At 33.1% G+C, this 16,194-nt stretch overlaps 1 protein-coding gene across 3 annotated transcripts in view; it reads right to left on the reverse strand.

Moving 5' to 3' along the window:
* The window catches only part of LOC136036028 (ubiquitin carboxyl-terminal hydrolase 33-like), a 95,759-nt gene that overhangs the window by 72,444 nt on the left and 7,121 nt on the right, over positions 1–16,194 (reverse strand). For all 3 annotated transcript variants that reach the window (XM_065717956.1, XM_065717953.1, XM_065717955.1), the window contains exons 2-4: positions 13,897–14,073; positions 12,290–12,406; positions 6,146–6,368 (exon numbers count right to left, since the gene is read on the reverse strand). In XM_065717956.1, coding sequence (XP_065574028.1) covers positions 6,146–6,368; positions 12,290–12,406; positions 13,897–14,007 — 451 coding nt within the window. In that variant the 5' untranslated portion in view covers positions 14,008–14,073. The remainder of the gene's footprint in view (positions 1–6,145; positions 6,369–12,289; positions 12,407–13,896; positions 14,074–16,194) is intronic.

Raw genomic sequence — 16,194 nt, forward strand, 5'->3', positions numbered from 1 at the left:
AGATCCGACTCATCATTTACCAGCTCATTTACCATTACCAAAAAAGTAGACGGCCTGAAATTGTTCCCTGAGGAACTCCATGGTAGATTGGCTGGGATCAGGATAGGCTGATTTATACTTAGTTTTTTTTGCTTCTACCTCAAAGAAAATTTGCAACTATTCTCACAAAATATGCATCAACATTAAAATTTGTCAATCGCTTGTCGACAAGGGTTTTATGGCAGATCAAATCAAATGCTTTCTTTAGGCCAATCGCGATGAGGTTGACCCAGCGTTCGGGTTCATCTAGAAGCTTTAAAATCTTATCAAGCAAACTAACTAAGTAATGGCTTGTCGAACTCTTAGGAATATTATCGAATTGTCGAGGGTCAATTTTATGCAGGATAAAAGTTTTCAGCCACCCAGTGATGAAACTTTCATAGATCTTACTAAAAATCGATGTCATCGTAGTAGGCCACACAGCAGTGAAATCACAGGGTGCTCAATTTTTGGAGATAGGGGATAGGAATCCCTTTTTCCAATTTTACGGATACTAGCCTGACATTGTAATCTTGTTTATTATTGAAGTTAACTCAGCACTTAAAATTCAGGAAAAGCCTTAATGAGGTCAACAGGAGAATCGAGTGGTGTAATACTGGTCCTATTCAGTTTCGTCAGTTTTGAGGCCAACTTGGGATTCTGTGATGATTAAGAAATCCACAAGATCTGAAGATGGACGCGCAAAATCTTCCAAGATTAGTGGTGGAAGTGACTGAGTAATTGCGGCCAGGTGAGTGTTTAGGAGATTACATTAGATACATTAGGAGATCTGCAGTTTATTTGTCTGGCTCATCATAGCCAAAATCCTGTCCAGTCTTCGTTCTATCTGCCATTTGCTTTATCCTTTTGTACCACTGTCCGGGCTTTGAATCCAATAAATGAGATGCCTCCTTTTGGTAGTACAATGCTGCTGCATGGACGGTCATTCCTCTGATTTTATTCTTCAGGGTAGTAGCTTGTTTATGTTTTTTCCCCTGAAAAGTTTTCTCATTTTCCTGCTTTGTGCTTTAATTTCTTTTGCAACGCATGAACGCTCTGCTGTAAAACGTTCGTTAAATTTCTCAGGAAAAAAAAAACTTTATTCCTCACGCCTCTCAATACAAAATTTCTATACAACTGACACCTTTTTAAAAGAAAAATGTTATGGCAGGGCGAAGAGCGGATCGACTGCGGCACGATCTCCATTTAAAGTCGTCCTACGTTAAAAGTCTCGAGATATGGTATGTTTATGTTGAGGCTGTTGGAGAAGGCTTCCAGTGATTTCATCTTTTCTACTGGGAATGGTAGTTTGTTCCAGATCCTGATGACCCGGGGTATGAACGAATGATGGTAAGAATTAGATCTTGCAATCTTCATCTTCACGGGCTCCAATTGCAGACTGTGCGATCTTGTGTTGCTTTGGGGAATTTTTTGAACAAGCCTGTCTTTTACGTTCCCAAAATTCTCTTGAACTATCCTGAAGAGGGTTTTTAAGTCTAAGATCGTTCTTCTTGTCTCAAGTTGATGGAGAGTAAGCCTTCTTAGAGCTTCGTCATACGGAAGGTTTCTGAATCCTTGAAGTCCTTTTACAAAGCGTTTCTGGACCCGTTCTATTCTGTCAATATCCTTTTTGAGATATGGCGACCAGATGACAGTGGCGTATTCAAGCTGTGGCCTGACGTAGCTTGTGTATGCTGATATCTTTGAGTGATTGTCAAGGTATCGTAGGGATTGACTGAGTAGCCAGAGAGTATTCGACGCTTTACGTACAACCAGGCCGATATACTTTTCTGGTTTAAGGTCCAAGCTCAGAATTACACCTAGGTCCCTTTCACAGGTAGATTTTGTCAGATCGATACCTTTCATTTTGTATGAGTACATCGGATTTTGGCGGCCAAGATGGACGACAGAGCATCTGACAATTGAAATGGTACTTGCCGAGAAGTTTTTCTTGAAAAATGGTGGCCATTTGATCAGCATTAGCCGTAGAAATTATGCTGTCCCATTTTTCTATCGTGAGACAATTGCCGAAATCAAACAATCTACTGTTTGCGATTTGCCGATTTGATAGCTGCTCCAGGAGTTATTCTAAGATGCAACAGTCTCCTCCGAGATGAGTCCTTCTTGCCTCTTTTTAGACTTCGTGCATCAAGCCAGTCATGGAATTTGCATGCCCCCTTTTTGCTGGTGCTCCAAAAGGCCATATTGCTTTTCTCCAACGCCCTTAAATCGACCAGCTGGCAGAGCAACTTCTGGAGATCCTGATACGAAAACTCTGCAACCGATCCAAGACCCTTTCCACATTGTAACTATGTGAATTTTTTCATTAATACAAACATTCCTCTCCATCATAGGAGTTATGTCCCGGCAAAGCCCGACAAGACTATCTTGAGCATGGTACACCTGGTCAGGAATGTACACAATAAGCTTCATCCGACAATTCATCGCTACCTAACATAGCCTCCCGCCGGAGGTAGTCCCTGAAAACCTCTCGCTTAGAAAATTTCATCCGAAGGTACAGAAAATATATTAAAGTTGAAAATAAAATACTAGGAGGAAATCGTTAGGACTAGCGGTATATTATCACTGTTGATGGAGCCACGAAGATTGTAATAATAAAAAAAAACGAATATAAAGGTTGTTTCGAATCTTTTTGGTTCTGCAGAATGACTTTGAACTATCAGTACCACTGGTAGATTATATCTTCATGTTCATGAGGGTTAAGACACCATGGTTCCTCTCTTTTACTCTTTCGTTTTGTGTTTCATATGTTAAAATAACAACCAAAAGATTGGTAATTCCAAGATTGCTCAATTTATTCCAGAGAGGTGGCGTAAGTCTAAATAATGAGGGGTGAGTACCGGAAGTACCATCTCCGAATAGAGATGGTAGGAGTGCGGTAGAGGTAAATGGTTCATTTAGGGCTATAATCAAATAATTTAGGTAAATGCTAACATTTCCTTGCCCAAATTGGCCACACGTGAAACAGCGATGGAATTGGTCAATCAGGACTAGGTAGATCAAACACAAAATACATTGTCTTCTATTGGGAGATTTTACTAATATGTGAGCAACTCACTAATTTACTCACTTTTGACGAAAAGCAGACATTGAACAATCCTCCCAGGCACCAAAGAATCTTGGAATGGATAGTGAAAACCATTATGTCAGCTCCGACTTTCCCGATTATTTTTGACCAGTCTTTGTTACATCCCTAACCATATCTCCTGAAACTTCCCTCTGATTCCCAAACTCCCTTAAGTTTGTGCCATATACGTTGCTTTTCTTCTGTCCCCTTGGTTTTCATGACCAAAAGAATACTGGTTCAAAAAAAAGGATGTGTCGACATATTGTACGCTTGGGCGAAGTAATGTGTAATCAAAAGCTGAAGGCAACGTAATTCGGGGATAAGCTATAGTGCTTCTAATAGTTAGAAATGCAAACTTTAATATTGGAAATCCTGGTTCAACTTCTAGTACGGAGAAAACAGCAAAAACAGCAACCATGATCAACGCTCCCGTCTCCTCTGATCTGTCATGTCTCGTAAGCGTACAGTAGTACTCGTCCAATAACTGATGCACAGCCCATAACTTTTGTTTGGCTGAGATTACACGTCTTGGTAATATCTTTTTTCTAGACTAGTAACAATTTTTAGACTAAATGCTATACTGGTATATTTCAGTTCCACCGGTCTGGCGTTGAACGAAGCTACGATACATGAATTCTTTTACATTTTCCTACGTGCGTACCATCGAGGTTAGTCTGCCTTTGAGTAGAATGATTGAGAGTCATAACTCTAGTATTAGAGTGCATTTTCACTATCCAATCGATTGGGCAGTTCAATAAAACGTTCGTGTCTCGACTTCACCCCCAGCTCCATTGAAAAAAATTAAGATTACCGAATTTATGGACAGAAATCCCAGTGTCCACGTACACGCATCTCAATATTTTGTGGAAAACTGTCAACATCCATAATACGTCATAGTTCCCCTCTAATGAAGGAGTCAGTGCTAGCAGTAAAGTAGACAAAGGCAATGAGAACGGGCGAATCTGTCGTTCATCAATTAAGGATATGGTAAATTGTCAATATCTGAGCAGATTCTACCTAGTCAGAAACCTGCTTATTCAGTGTTAGCTTGTTTCGTCAAATTAAATAAGGAGATAGAGGATTTTCATAGCATAATCGATTAAGAGATGTCTCTATAGTTTCTGCAAACGGTATTACCTCCTCTTTTGAAAATTGGAATGAGAGCTAATATTTTCTCACCCTTGCAGATCAAATACTATAAACAAAGCAAAATTCGGCACTGACTTAACTTATTTGAGAAAAAGAGAGCGCCTTTACCAGTGTACTTCAGACTTAACACCTCATTGCCAGCTGCAGCCAATCAAAAAGTTTGTCAGTAAAATGTTGTATTTATAATTTTTGAAATTTCCCCAAATCTGAAAAACATATGCACTTTTATTCTCCACTCAATCTAAGCAGCATTAAGCTGCAGTTGTCCGGGCGCTTTTTGAACATAACGTGTTTTGATGTTTGAAAGCTATAAATTAACTAAGATATTTGACAAATTGACTTAAATGGATAATTTCATGTTTAATTCCACCAAGTAAAGGCGACTTCTCAAACAGGAAATACTGGTTTTGGGTATTTAATTAGGTTGCTAAGTTAGTGTTGTCAGCAAGAATTTTCAGGTGAATGAATTAAATGTTATACGATGAAGATGTTTAAAGGAAATAAGGCTAATAAATAAAACGGCAAGGTTATGTAGCCTAGTTCTGATAATAGTGTATTTTTTTCGGTACGAGATAGATCAAGAAGTGTTTCAAATCAAGAAAATAATTATAGGGTGGAGCTAGACACTATATAACCCCCAACCCAATCTCAAAACCCAAGCAACGCCTCTACATGCCTTCTGGGGCTTGATTTGGTCTTTTTATCTTTCCCTTAAAGTACAAAGGACAGTACAAATGAAATCTGATTCACTCAACTGGTTTAGTGGAAACTTGCATAACCATGTAAGTCCCAAGTCAACTCTCCCCAGGCTGGGGAGAACTCCCAAGTCAACTCGTAGTCAACCTGCGATTGTTCCCCAGCGAGAACCTCCAACCGGTACGACTCTAGTTCGGCATTGTGAAGGGACACGTTTGCACGGAGCATAAATGGGAGACAGTAACAACGGCCATCAAAGGGGTAAAATTAACCTTGACTGGGCTGGACAATCTGTCTTGGCTTTTTTCTACAATTGGCCATGACTTCCACTTTTCCCACAACTATTCCCTTTTTTTAAATTCAAAAGAACTCCCGAGCCTGGGAGTTCTTTTAAGCAAAAAGACCTCTATATGCCGTCATGCAGTTTTAGTACTTAATGGGTGTTTAATTTGAAAATAACAAACGTGTGTTACAAATCAGTAGAAAACGAGGATATCATCACAAAGCTCTAGAAATTGTAACTTTCTTAACTGCTGTTGCAAAAGAGAAACATCACAATTAATTGGCAGTAATCTGGATAAAAAACCAGAACAGTGATTGAGTGAGTAAAATTACGGAAAATATAACCCTAACATCTTGTTATCAGATAGGAGCTGAAAGGAAATATATGTATAGTTGAATAGCTAAAAATCTAAGCTGAATTAATATTTTTGTTATTAAACTATTAGAGACTGAACACTTTAAATTAACACTGAATTAATCTTTGTATAAAGACCAATTAGGTTATACTGTTTTTTTATACTTAACCCTTTAGTTGAGTGTTTTCATATGTTAATAGAATCATCGTTATCTTCTTGTTCCAAAAATATTATTTTTATTAGTTAATTTTTACATATTCCCACTGTGCTTATTCCCATTATTTGTTCAACAGCAAATAGATGTAATGCCTGATAACGCCCTAAAATTTTCAGCGAATAACACCCTAAAATATTAAAAAAAAAAAAAAAAAAAAAAAAAAAAAATGCCGGTTTTCAGGTATGAATTGACCTGAGATGGAGCCAAGAAAAAAATGTTTTCATCTTAATGCTATTGATGAGATTTTACTGACCAAAATACTACACCATTACTTCCAAAGAAACCACTTGCCCATAGTGGTAGTTCATATTTCAATGATTAAACACATGACATATTTACCTTTTCTTGTCCCTTCAATGACATATTCTTCATACGGCTCTTCAACGACGCTTTCTTCAGTCACATTGGTTTTATTGTTTCTAGCTAACTGCGTTAGTACTAATTCACGAAGCTCCTTTGGTGGTGCAGGACTGTTTGATTCGATCAAAACCTCGGAATGACAAACGTAACACCAAATACGGCTACTTGACAAGTTAAGTTGTAGACAGTGGTCGGAACATTGCTATGTAAAGATTTTTCAAAATAAAAAAATTTGACAAATAAAAAAAGAAAACGTCCAAATATGCCAAATTTATATTTTTTGAATATAAGGGAATAAAGGGAGTGTTTACTATGTACAACTGAAGTTCCACACATAAATTTTCGAAGGGGAGGGAGGGTCGGAAACACAGAGAAAAGTTAGACGAAAATTGTTCCAGCATGCATTTTATTCTCCCACAAAACTGGTCCTAATAACCCCAGGCCAAGGAAATCGGAAAACTGTTGCCGGAAAATACATCTGTTCAGTACTTTCAAGCCCCCTTCCTCAAGAAAACTTTACACTCCACTAACTGTAAGCCTAAAGCCTATAGTAAAAAGCTCATAAGAGTGAAAATTTAGCCTCTCGCCTTCCTAAGCCAATTTTTTCTTGTTTTAAAGAACTAAGGACACCAAAATGAAAAAAAAAATATTTAACACTCTAGATCTATCCTAGGCCAATTCATACATGAAAATCCAAGTTACTTGCGAATTATCTTTTAGTTGCTATAAGCAATATTTAGTTAGAATGTTTACGTATATTTTTATGAACAATGTTGTCAACGAAAAAAATTGAAAAACCGTGAAACGGAAAAGAATTAGCAGAAACTAATTCCTATCAATCTTACGATGCTTTTCATATGTGAAAATTCTAGTCTAGAAAATCTTTTGGTTCCCATATGAGTAAAAATCTACCAAGTGAGTAAATATGAGCCCATCAAGTTCCGAAAGTGGCAATTCTGATTTGTCAGAAAATGTAATTGATGGTGACCAAATGCTACATGGTATTTAAGATGCCATTTCAGGATACATGTTCCAGCCCCATGTGGCTTTTTTTGCTATTCAACATGATAATAACACGATTCCTGAGGAGCCTAGAAGTTCATCATCATGGTAAGCAATAGAATAAATAATAATTCATTTTATAAGCATAGCCTATAGAAATACAGGTAGCAGCATATTTCAAAATTTTGTTCATAAGCTTACAAAAGAAATATTATAGTTTTGGACCACCTTGGTATTAGTTTGGTGTGCAGATATTTTTTACTATCTTGGAAAGCGGTTAGGTTAGGAAAATGAAACTGTCAGGGATGGGGTTACAGACTAAAGTACGCCCTGAGAAGGTAGTTTGAAGTACCTACCTCAATTTCTTCTCCCTTCAGAGGGCAGTGACGTTTGATGACCTTTAAAAAGTCTTTGCATTATGAAAGTGAGAGCTTACAGAATGGATCTTCTGCTTAAATGAAGTACAAGAAAACTGTTTTCAACTTCACAACTTTGCTCAATCCCAATTTATGAAGTTTCAAAAATCTGCTAATAGCCTACATTTCCTAAATTTCGAAAAATCCCATTGACATTGCTTAAAATTTTACCCAAATAACAGGAATTACATTTTCAGAATTAAAACCAGAGAAAAAGAAACCAATGACAGAAAATTTGTCTAGATTCTGACGGGTCCTGCCGACATAGTAATTTCCACAATCACAAGGTATTTGATAGACCGCTCTTTGGCGAGTAACTGGGGTCTTATCTTTACCCGAATTTAAGAAACTGATGATTTTAAAATTATTAGTAAAAACTACGTACAGAAAAACACTTTTTAAAAAAAGTTTTAAAAAATGTTTTTAATTTTTTAAATTTAATTCTCACAATTTGATGTAAGTTCACTTATATATATATATATATATATATATATATATATATATATATATATATATATATATATATATATATATATATATATATATATATATATATATATATATATATATATATATATATATATATATACTAGCTGTTGGGGTGGCGCTTCGCGCCACCCCAACACCTAGTTGGTGGGGGCGCTTCGCGCCCCCCCCCAAGCCCCCCCGCGCGCGTAAGTCGTTACGCGCCATATTAGTTACGCGCCATTGTAGTTGTGTCCCTATGTCCCACCTGTGAATATAGATAGATATATATATATATATATATATATATATATATATATATATATATATATATATATATATATATATATATATATATATATATATATATATATATATAGTTTTTAACTACGTAAAACTTGCGAATATACAACATTCTTTGCTGTCCCATTGTCTGTGCATATAAATAGATTTTCAGGTTTACCGACTCTTGAACATGCAACATATAATGGTCCATGGGAAAACAATCCGTATTCAGATCTATACCTCATGATTCTAATGATTGCCCTTGAGCTTTGTTGATGGTGATTGCTAATCGACCATTCCCTGAGTCGCCATCGTCATTTATATATCCCCCTGTGCACCCCGGCGTCCCCTTTGTAGTTATGTCCCTGTGTCCCGGTCGTCATTTATATTCCCTGTGTCCCGGTCGTCATTTGTGTCCCGGTGTTCCAGTCTGTGATTTCTCTTTGAGTGTCCCAGGCGTCATTTATATTCCTTGTGTCCCGGTGTCCCGGTCGTCATTTATATCCCCCTGTGCCCCCCGGCGTCCCCATTGTAGTTGTGTCCCTGTGTCCCGGTCGTCATTTATATTCCCTGTGTCCCGGTCGTCATTTGTATCCCGGTGTCCCGGTCTGTATATACATTCGTTTTTTAGTTTTGTTTTTCTCCTTTATTTTTTTCCTTTTTTCTTTTTTTTCTTTTTTAGTTTATTTAGATTTTTAGATTTTTTAGTTTTTTTATTAGTTTTTAGTTTTTTTGTAGTTTTTACCATTTTTTTAGTTTTTTTAGTTTTTTTTTTTTACTTATGTCCTGGTCGTCATTATATATATTTATTCATATTTTTTTAGTTTTCTTTTTCTCTTTTATTTTTCAGTTTTTTCCTTTTTTTTAGTTTTTTTCTTTTTTAGTTTTTAGTTTTTTTTAGTTTTTTACCTTTTTTTAGTTTTTTTTTAGTTTTTTTAGTTTTTTAGCTTTTTTATTTTTTTATTAGTTTTTATTTTTTTTGTAGTTTTTGCCTTTTTTTATTTTTTTCAGTTTTTTTTTAGTTATTAGATTTTTACCTTTTTTTAGTTTTTTTTAGTTTTTCAGCTTTTTTAGTTTTTTTTTCTTTTTAGTTTTTTTTGTAGTTTTTACCTTTTTTAGTTTTTTTCTTCTTTTGTATTAGTGTGAAATAATTCAGACGTCATATGCGGACAAACATGACGTCACCTGATCCACAGATCCACACACAGACAACTTATTTTTATATATATAGATATATATTTAACTACGTAAAACTTGCGAATATACAACATTCTTCGCTGTCCTATTGTCTGTCCATATAAATAGATTGTCAGGTTTACCAACTCTTGAACATGCAACATAATAATTGTCCATGGGAAAACAATTCGTATTCATATCTATACCGCATTTTTCTAACGATTGCCCTTGAGCTTTGTTGATGGTGATTGCTAATCGAACATTCCCTGTGTCCCCGTCGTCATCTATATATCCCCCTGTGCCCCCGGCGTCCCCGTTGGAGTTGTATCCCTGTGTCCAGGTCGTCATTTATATTCCCTGTGTCCCGGTCGTCATTTGTGTCCCGGTATCCCAGTCTGTAATTTCTCTTAGAGTGTCCTGGTCGTCATTTATATAGATATATAGATACAGTTTCATTTCAGTTTTTTTTCTTTTATAGTTTTTTCTTTTCTTATTTTTTTCTTTTTTAGTTTTTCTTTTTTAAGTTTCTTCTTTTTATTGATAATAAACCTCAAAATTTTGGGTATCTGTTTTAAGGTTTTCGAATTACCTTAATCTTTTGTCAAAATATATTGAAACATTTGTGGAATTCCCAGTTTTTTTAGTTTTTTCTTTTTTTTTAGCTGTTTAGGTTTTTTTTAGTTTTTTTTTCTTTTTAGTTTTTTACCTTTTTATTTTTTTTACATTTTTCCTTTTTAAGTTTTTTCCTTTTTTTAATTTTTTATTTAGTTTTTTTTTAGTTTTTTCTTTTTAGTTTTGTTTTTAGTTTTTTACCATTTTTGTTTTTTCGAATTACTTTAACCTATTGTCAAAATATTTCGAAATATTTATGCAATTTCCAGTTTTTACATTCTAGTTTGTTTTCTTTTATATATATAGAAGATATAATCTGGCGTAATGGACAGACAACTTATTTTTATATATATTGTCAAAATATATTGAAATATTTGTGCAATTCCCAGTTTGTTTAGTTTTTTCTTTTTTTTTAGTTTTTTAGCTTTTCTAGTTTTTTTTAGTTTTTTATCTTTTTTATTTTTTTATGTTTTTTCTTTTTGGGTTTTTTCTTTTTTTTATTTTTTCAATTTTTAATTTTTTTTTTAGTTTTTTCTTTTTAGTTTTTTTTTAGTTTTTTACCCTTTTTCTTTTTTCGAATTACTTTAATCTAGTTTTTACCTTTTTTAGTTTTTTTTAGTTTTTTAGATGAAAATTTTTTTTAGTTTTTTCCTTTTTTTCTTTTTAGTTTTTTATTGGTTTTTACCTTTATTTTAGCTTTTTTTTGAGTTTTTTCCTTTTTTTTTATTTTTTTTTTATTTTTTATTTTTTTTAGTTTTTTACCTTTGTTTAGTTTTTTTAGTTTTTTAGCTTTTTTACTTTTTTTTATTAGTTTTTAGTTTTTTTTTGTAGTTTTTGCCTTTTTTTAGTTTTTTCAGTTTTTTTTTAGTTTTTTATTGGTTTTTACCTTTATTTTAGCTTATTTTTCAGTTTTTTCCTTTTTTTTAGTTTTTTTTAGTTTTTAGTTTTTTTAGTTTTTTACCTTTTTTTAGTTTTTTTAGTTTTTTTAGTTTTTTAGCTTTTTTATTTTTTTTATTAGTTTTTAGTTTTTTTTGTAGTTTTTTCCTTTTTTTTAGTTTTTTTAGTTTTTTCCTTTTTTTAGTTTTTTTTTATTTTTTATTTTTTTTAGTTTTTTACCTTTTTTTAGTTTTTTTAGTTTTTTTAGTTTTTTAGCTTTTTTACTTTTTTTATTAGTTTTTAGTTTTTTTTGTAGTTTTTGCCTTTTTTTAGTTTTTTCAGTTTTTTTTTTTAGTTTTTTATTGGTTTTTACCTTTATTTTAGCTTATTTTTCAGTTTTTTCCTTTTTTTTTAGTTTTTTTTTAGTTTTTAGTTTTTTTAGTTTTTTACCTGTTTTTTAGTTTTTTTAGTTTTTTTAGTTTTTTAGCTTTTTTATTTTTTTTATTAGTTTTTAGTTTTTTTTTGTAGTTTTTGCCTTTTTTTAGTTTTTTTAGTTTTTTAGCTTTTTTATTAGTTTTTAGTTTTTTTTGTAGTTTTTGCCTTTTTTTAGTTTTTTTAGTTTTTTAGCTTTTTTATTTTTTTTATTAGTTTTTAGTTTTTTTTTGTAGTTTTTGCCTTTTTTTAGTTTTTTCAGTTTTGACGTCACCTGATCCAGTTTTTTCAGGTGACGTCACCTGATCCATCCACAGATCCACAGACAACTTATTTTTATATATATATATATATATATATATATATATATATATATATATATATATATATATATATATATATATATATATATATATATATATATATATATATATATATATATATATATATATATATATATATATATATATATATATATATATATATATATATATATATATATATATATATATATAGTTTCTCTCTTATTCTGGTATTGTGCTGAAGACGGCCCTTGGACATAGGGCCGAAATATCCACAGAACTAATTTCCACTGTCTTGAAAAGATTTTCCCTATTGTCTCTACTTTGTATTTGTTTGTAAGTTTTCACTTGACCAATTTAAATTAGTTTTCATTTTTGGTGTCCCTGGTACTTTAAAACTTTATTTACAGCATCGTAGACCATTAAATATCACCATGCCAATTAATTTTCACCCTAAAGAAATCAAGCTTATGCCTCTGTGAATTTGCCTTGAATTAAAATGTGAATAGTTGTGAGGCATCAAGTCATCAAAAGGAAACACAAATAATATAGCGTACCTCAAAGTGTGCTGTACTATGATCTTGAACCGAATCTCCACATCCTATTGAAAAACATCCTGGGCTTAAGCACAGCCAATGATTATTCCTTATTGTCCCACACCATTTGCAGTCAAGCTTAAAAGAGATGATGTACAAAATTAAAGCAGAAAAACAAAGTATGAAAATATTGCCTAAAAACTACTATGACAAAATCAATGTCTATCATTCTTTCAATCTACCATGTCTTTTTGCAACATCAGTCTTGAAAGAGCATGTAGACAATGATGAGGAGATGAAACATGAAAATTCTGGGTTCATACAGCTTTTTTTGCTTTTTTTTTACATGAAACACACAGCACTGCAGCAAAACACAGCACTGCATTGCACTGCAAACACAGCACACTCCCACACAGCACTGCAGCAAAACATGGAATTTCTCATATCAAGTTGGTTCATTCAATCAACTAGACGCAGATGACTAGACTAAAAGCATGCCACAGGTCGAATTTAACCAAGATCTGTTTTTCGATTAACCAAATTGGAATATTTTAACGGAACTGTTGAATAGTTGTTATATACGATATGGGAGCAAAAAAAGAGATAACATTTGAAAGCCCAAACTAAGCATTTTTGGGCAAAAACACTCCATCTATCTAGATATATTCAGCAACTGCCATTCTTTTTATTATTTTGAAATTTAAAAAAACTCAAAAGGTTAAATGCTTGAATGGGAATATTTAGTCTTTTTTTAAGCAAATTTGCCATTTCTTTTTGTCCACAAGAATAAACAAACTTATGGTAATTAGTGCCTACTATTTATTTTGTTAATACACTTTTTTAAAGTTATCGTTGTTTTTACTAGCATTTTGTCGCTGTTTGTTTTAATGTTGCTTGCTACGAGCATTCGTTATATCAGTATTTACTCTAATATACAAATATAGGATGAGATGAAACAAGCATAGAAAATTTATAAGAGTGGAAATCCTCGAAAAGAAAACCACCAATGCAATCTACCATTCGGCGAATCTCCTTGACCCAAGACGGTTGCTTCTTCTTTCCAGGTTCCTTAAAATGGAGGGGAAGGTAAAGACAGCAAAGTTTTGTTCCCGGTAGACCTGTCCACTTAATGTCAACAAGCCTATCGTGAAGACTGCATTTTGACGTTAATTTCGAAGACACTAATGCCAATTAATTATCACTTATAGAGGCTAACTAAGGTTACTTCGTGAAGACTGCATTTTGACTTAAAATAATTTTGAACACACTAATGCCAATTAATTATCATTTATAGAGAAATTTTTGTTTTATCCCATTGCACTGTCGATTAATCATCTCAAATATTCAATTCACTTTGAAATTTTTACTTTTTTAAGACACTATTGAAGATCCAAAAAGGCAAAATATTTTTATGAAAATTTTTTGATTCAATCTTTCAGCGAGGGTGTGCGGCATAACCACACGCACACAGGTATTATTTTTAGGATTGGGAAAGATAAATCTCAGAACAAAATGAGGGATTTTCATGGTGTACTGGATGAATTTTTATTTTTCAGTAGATTTTATTAAAAGAAAACCTCTACCTCTGCACCTTTTTGGAATCCTTTCATTAGAAGAAAACCTCTTACCTCTGCACCTTTTTGGATAATCCATTGCTGAAGAGCTTCCAAGCTTTCTACAGTAGATACATGAGAGCAAAAGCTTTTATACACTGTCTGGTCTCTACTTTCTCCAGCCATATTCTGTTAATTACTTTTACAGGATTTCCTTAATTGGTGTACGGCTTGTCGAAGATACTTAATTACCTAAAAATAAATCAAAATTGTAGGCAGACATCAGACAATGGACCAATATGGAAAGCTGTTCATATGCATAAAAGGACTGAAAAGGAAACTACTCTATGTCATGTTACTACAAACCATAAACTATTTCATATCTTACACACAGGAGGCCCCACAAATCACTCTCTGAAGGCAGAAAACTCTCACCAAGATCAGCCTAAACCCCCTAAGTAAACTTCAAGAAAAAGCTTCTCACATAATCCAGAGTTTAGCCCTAAAATCCATACAAATGTACAGGAAGGGAAGGCTCGAACAGAAGACCAAAAGCCTTCCTTTTCTTGGACCAACGGTGTCATTTTACAACTGATATGCAAAAAAAGAGACAAATTAGAGTCTAAGAGTAGAAAAAAAAAGAAATTTGGAATAAAAAGCAATAGTCTATTGTCTTTGAGAACTGAATCCAAACCCTAGGTTAAAAGGTATATGGTATGTGTAAAAACAGCTTTTCCCCCTTTGTTATATTCTGTGAAACAAACCATCAGAATAGATTTATAGCCTAAGCTAGGACCTGGGAAGATGGTGCCAATTTCTGCTCTTACTCTTTCCTTATTTGAAAGATTATATGGACGGGTTTAATATAGGCTACCTGCTTCAACTCTGAGGAAAAACAATTTCAACCTTGGCTTGGAGCCTGGTTATTTTGAAAGCTATAGCCTATTAAAAGGCTCCCAAGACTTGATTTGATTTAAAACCAAATATAAATATATGTTTTAAAGCTTAAAACTATACACTTGAAATCTTCTAAACTTGACAACTGAGAAAGGAGGGGGCACAATTACTTGGAAACACCATCTCAGAGCCTATTGTACCCCCATAGGACTGTTCCGACACAAAATAATAGAATATCCCCCCTCCCCGTAATAATCAACAAACTATATCAGACACTTTTTCTTAACAGGAGGGGGACCTGGAAAAAAATGTGTTTTTACATCATTATTTATCAGATCTCCCAGAGGAAGAGATTTTGACTGGTTTGAGGGGTTAAAAGGGGAAGGAGAAGGTCTTGGGAGAACAGGAATTATCTTATAAGCTGCCTAACTTGCCATAGAAACTCATGGCTTTAGGGAATTATTTCAGTTGTTATAAATGAAATAGCAAAGAAAAGAAGGACAATAAACAAGGGACAATAAACAGCCAGTAAAAAAGTTGAAAAATTATGCAAATACTTTGGTCAAAACCTCCGCTTGACCACCCTTAGCGCAGAATAAAACCAATAAAGATATAAAAAACCAAACCTTAAAACAAAAGACAAAAACTAAAATATGATGACCCTTTCTTATTAACAGAATAGTTACCCTTTCACCATTACTAAGAAAGGGTCATCATATTTTGGTTTTAAGTTTTATTTATTTATTAGTTTTATTCTGCACTGAGGATGGTCAAATGGAGGTCTTGACTGAAATATTTACATAATTTTTCAACTTTTTCAATTGCAGTTTATTGTCCTCGTTTTCTTCCTTTCTTTGCAACTGTATGTTTCATCATGATTAGCCAGAGAGGTGTCAGAAATTATTGACTTCAATTGTCATAGGACAAATTCAGTAAAAATCAATGAGAAATACGAATAAATTAATTATGGAAATTATTCACTCCATAAAAAGGTTTCAAATACTTTGTGTGCTCATAACAGATCTAGTAGACTAAACTTTGATATTTGCCACAAGCTGTGTCTTAACAGGAAAGTAACAGGGCATTATCAAACAGTAACTATTAGTAGACAGAACTAACAACAGAAAAATTAACATAAAATAAAGTCTAGAATAAAAACTACAATCAATGCTATAATCAACTTAAATCAACAAATTAGCAAAATAATCATGTTAGTACTGTCAATAATTTGATTTGGAATTCAAAGTAATTTGATTAAACATTGATTAAACTAAAATGACGAACCAAAAAAAACAAACTTTGCACTGCCAAAATTCTAATTCTAACTAATCCTTCAGATTAAAATTTTTATATAGTGACTTTTTTCTTCCCTAAAAAGCTATTGAACTGGATGACAAAATTTTAATAATTAGATCCATTCTCTAAGTTAAGACAAAGCAATTTGTCTTCAAGTATCTATCTCCACATCTTCTTCAC

The sequence above is a fragment of the Artemia franciscana genome, chromosome 15, assembly GCF_032884065.1.
Source record: "Artemia franciscana chromosome 15, ASM3288406v1, whole genome shotgun sequence".
NCBI classification, from domain to species: Eukaryota; Metazoa; Arthropoda; class Branchiopoda; order Anostraca; family Artemiidae; genus Artemia; species Artemia franciscana.